Raw genomic sequence first — 2,495 nt, 5'->3', positions numbered from 1 at the left:
CTTGGTCGGCACGCACGGGGCAGCCCAAGATGAAGATGCTGATCACGGCACGGTCAAACCCCTCCAGGCCATAGAGGAAGGGCACCTTGCCGTCAGCACCAGCTGCCAGCTCGGTGGGTGCGTTGTAGGCCAGCTGCAGGAAAGGCAGCAGAGCAGCAAAGGAGGACCAGGGGAGTGCGCGGCGTGAGGGAGGGAAGGAGGGATAGATGGAGAGGAGGGCAGCGCCACCTTGGCCGTGCCGCACCCCCCGTGCTTGCTGCGATGCATCCGGTTGCTGCCTGATGCAGAGCACTCTCCAGTTGGTCTGGCGGCAGCATTGCACCCCTTGTATCACTCACATGTGTGTACAGCTTCTCCACACCGCTGAAGCCAGTCGCCCGCTCGTGGTGCTCCTTGATCACTCGGGGCAGCTCCTCGAGCGGCACCACGGGGCACCACCGCCACTCTCCGCTGCGCTTGACGCAGCGGCACAGGATGTCCTGACCGCCAGCGCCCTTCAGCACCTGGAAGAACTGCAGCACCTTCTTGCTGTAGTTCTTGGTGCCGCCCTGCACTGCCGCCCCCCCTCCCGCACCCCGCCGCCGCCGGCCTGAGGGCGCCTGCTGGTCGCCCTGCTTGATCCGGATGATGCCCTCTACATCTGACTTAGTGAGAAACACATTCTTGGCGCCGTTTTGGCGCCGTTCTAAGGCATAAAGGATGACAGGTTGGTTCATAATTTTAAATTTGCGGCAGCTGCGGGGTGCGGGAGGGGAGAAATAGAAGCCTTAGAGACTCTGAAAGGCGAAGGAAAGGGAGGGATCGCGGGAGAGAGCGTGCCTGATGAGCCAGACGAATCGGGGGAGGTGCCACATCAGCGGGCAGCACATGCCGGGTCTGGATCAGTTGTTTGAGTCGCCTGCGGAGCTGGAGAAGGCGCTGCGCTGGTGCCTGAAGGCAGTCCCCCAGTACAATGGGCGCCGCATGATCAAGCGCATGACCCCGGCCGTCGTTATGGTGGGTGACGCTTCAGAGACCAGCGTGGCAGGCTTCACACCCACCCGGGAGCTGATGGCTGCCCTGGCGGGTGGGGCCCCGCCCGCGCAGCTGGCAGCGGCGGAGGAGGCCTGGCAGCAGGGGCTGCTGGAGCGGATCTGCACCGTCGTGCATGACTATACCACCGAGGAGCTGGCTCAGCTGCGTGCTGGGAACTTCTCCAGCACGCTGCGCGAGGTGCTGGTGTTGCGTGTGCTGCTGGAGGAAGCGCTGGCCCGCCGGCCGGACGCCCTGTGCCACCAGCGCCTGCAGTACCAGAGCGACAGCCAATCTGGTGCTTACGCCATCAATGGCATGAAGGGCTGCCCATCCGTGTTCCCAGAAGTTTGCCGCATCTGGGAGCTTTGCCTGGAGCATGACATTGAGCTGGAAGTGGTGTGGCGCCCCCGCAGCATGCCACACCAAGAGCTGGCGGATGCGCTGTCCAAGGTGCACGATAGCTCTCAGTGGCTGCTCAACCACCAGGTGTACCGCCAGGTGAGCGGTGCTGGCCCTTGGCGCCATGTCGGGCTGCAGACGCAGGGAGGCAGCGGGGGAGAGCGTGCGCATGCACCGCAGGCCGCCACGCCCCCTGCCAGTCCCCGCTGGTGAGGCTTTGCCCCGCCCATGTTGTAGGTGGTGGTGCCTGCGGTGGCGGCGCATGGCCGCCGCATCGAGGTGGATCTGTTTGCTGACGCTGAGTCCACCAAGGTGCCTGGCAGCTTCTACTCCCGCTACTATTGCCCCGGCTCGCTGGGCGTCAATGCCTTTGCCCAGCAGTGGGCCTGGGCGCTGGGTGAGGGCACGAAGACCAGGCGCACCTGCTTCTGCAACGGCCCCTTCGATCGGATGGCGGATATCGTTGCCAAAATTGTGGACGAGCGGGTGGATGTCGCCCTGGTGTACCCCGTCTGGCCCAAGAGCTGGCGCTTCCAGCTGGAGTCCCTGGGCGCCCCGCTCAAGCAGGTGCTGGACCTGCCGCACCAGGCGGACTTGTTCAAGGCGGGGCCCCGTGTGCCTAACCGGGCGGGCAAGCCCAAGGCCCCCTCGTATCGAGTGCGGCTGGCCGTGATCATTTGGGACCGGGATGCATGGATCTGAGCAGGCATTACATGCACGGCACCAGACATGGGCATGGCATGTAACACTAAGAGTGGCACAGGCTGGGACTAGGCAGAATAGCCCTCGATCAGCTGCCGCAGCTGCGCACGCAGAGTGGTTGACCGCAGGGGAGCGGGCCGGTTAGGGGGCCCTGCCTCTGCCTGCCCCTGCCGCACGCGCCGCACACCCTGCTGCGCCAGCCGCTGCTGCTTGCGGAGCCTGGCCTGGTGCCGCCCGCGGTGGGCATACCGCTCCGCCACCTCCTTGGTTTTCAGGCCCACGCGGTCCATCACCTGCTCCAGTGGTTTGCCCAGCACGTGGTGCTCGTGCTGAATGTGGCCGCGCCTGCAAGCAGGGGGGGGGGCTGACCCGGCTCAGGG

The 2,495-nt window shown here is 65.4% G+C and overlaps 2 protein-coding genes across 2 annotated transcripts in view; both read right to left on the bottom strand.

Annotated features, from left to right (window-relative positions):
- Positions 1-16: 16 nt before the first annotated feature.
- On the bottom strand, positions 17-716 carry CHLNCDRAFT_134614 (expressed protein; the record flags this gene model as incomplete). Its single annotated transcript, XM_005842666.1, has 2 exons — positions 17-133; positions 339-716. Coding segments are annotated over 2 exons (495 nt in total), but the record flags the coding sequence as incomplete, so codon positions are not given.
- A 1,467-nt stretch (positions 717-2,183) lies between these two features.
- CHLNCDRAFT_134612 (expressed protein) overlaps positions 2,184-2,495 on the bottom strand; it is a gene marked incomplete at both ends in the record, with an annotated part of 1,945 nt that continues 1,633 nt past the window's right edge. Inside the window, one exon of the mRNA XM_005842665.1 lies at positions 2,184-2,460. Within this exon, the coding sequence (XP_005842723.1) occupies positions 2,184-2,460 (277 nt within the window). The remainder of the gene's footprint in view (positions 2,461-2,495) is intronic.

Source organism: Chlorella variabilis (assembly GCF_000147415.1).
Source record: "Chlorella variabilis unplaced genomic scaffold CHLNCscaffold_119, whole genome shotgun sequence".
Lineage (NCBI taxonomy): Eukaryota > Viridiplantae > Chlorophyta > Trebouxiophyceae > Chlorellales > Chlorellaceae > Chlorella > Chlorella variabilis.
Note: the sequence above shows the minus strand (reverse complement) of the source record. Positions and strands in the feature narration are given on the sequence as shown.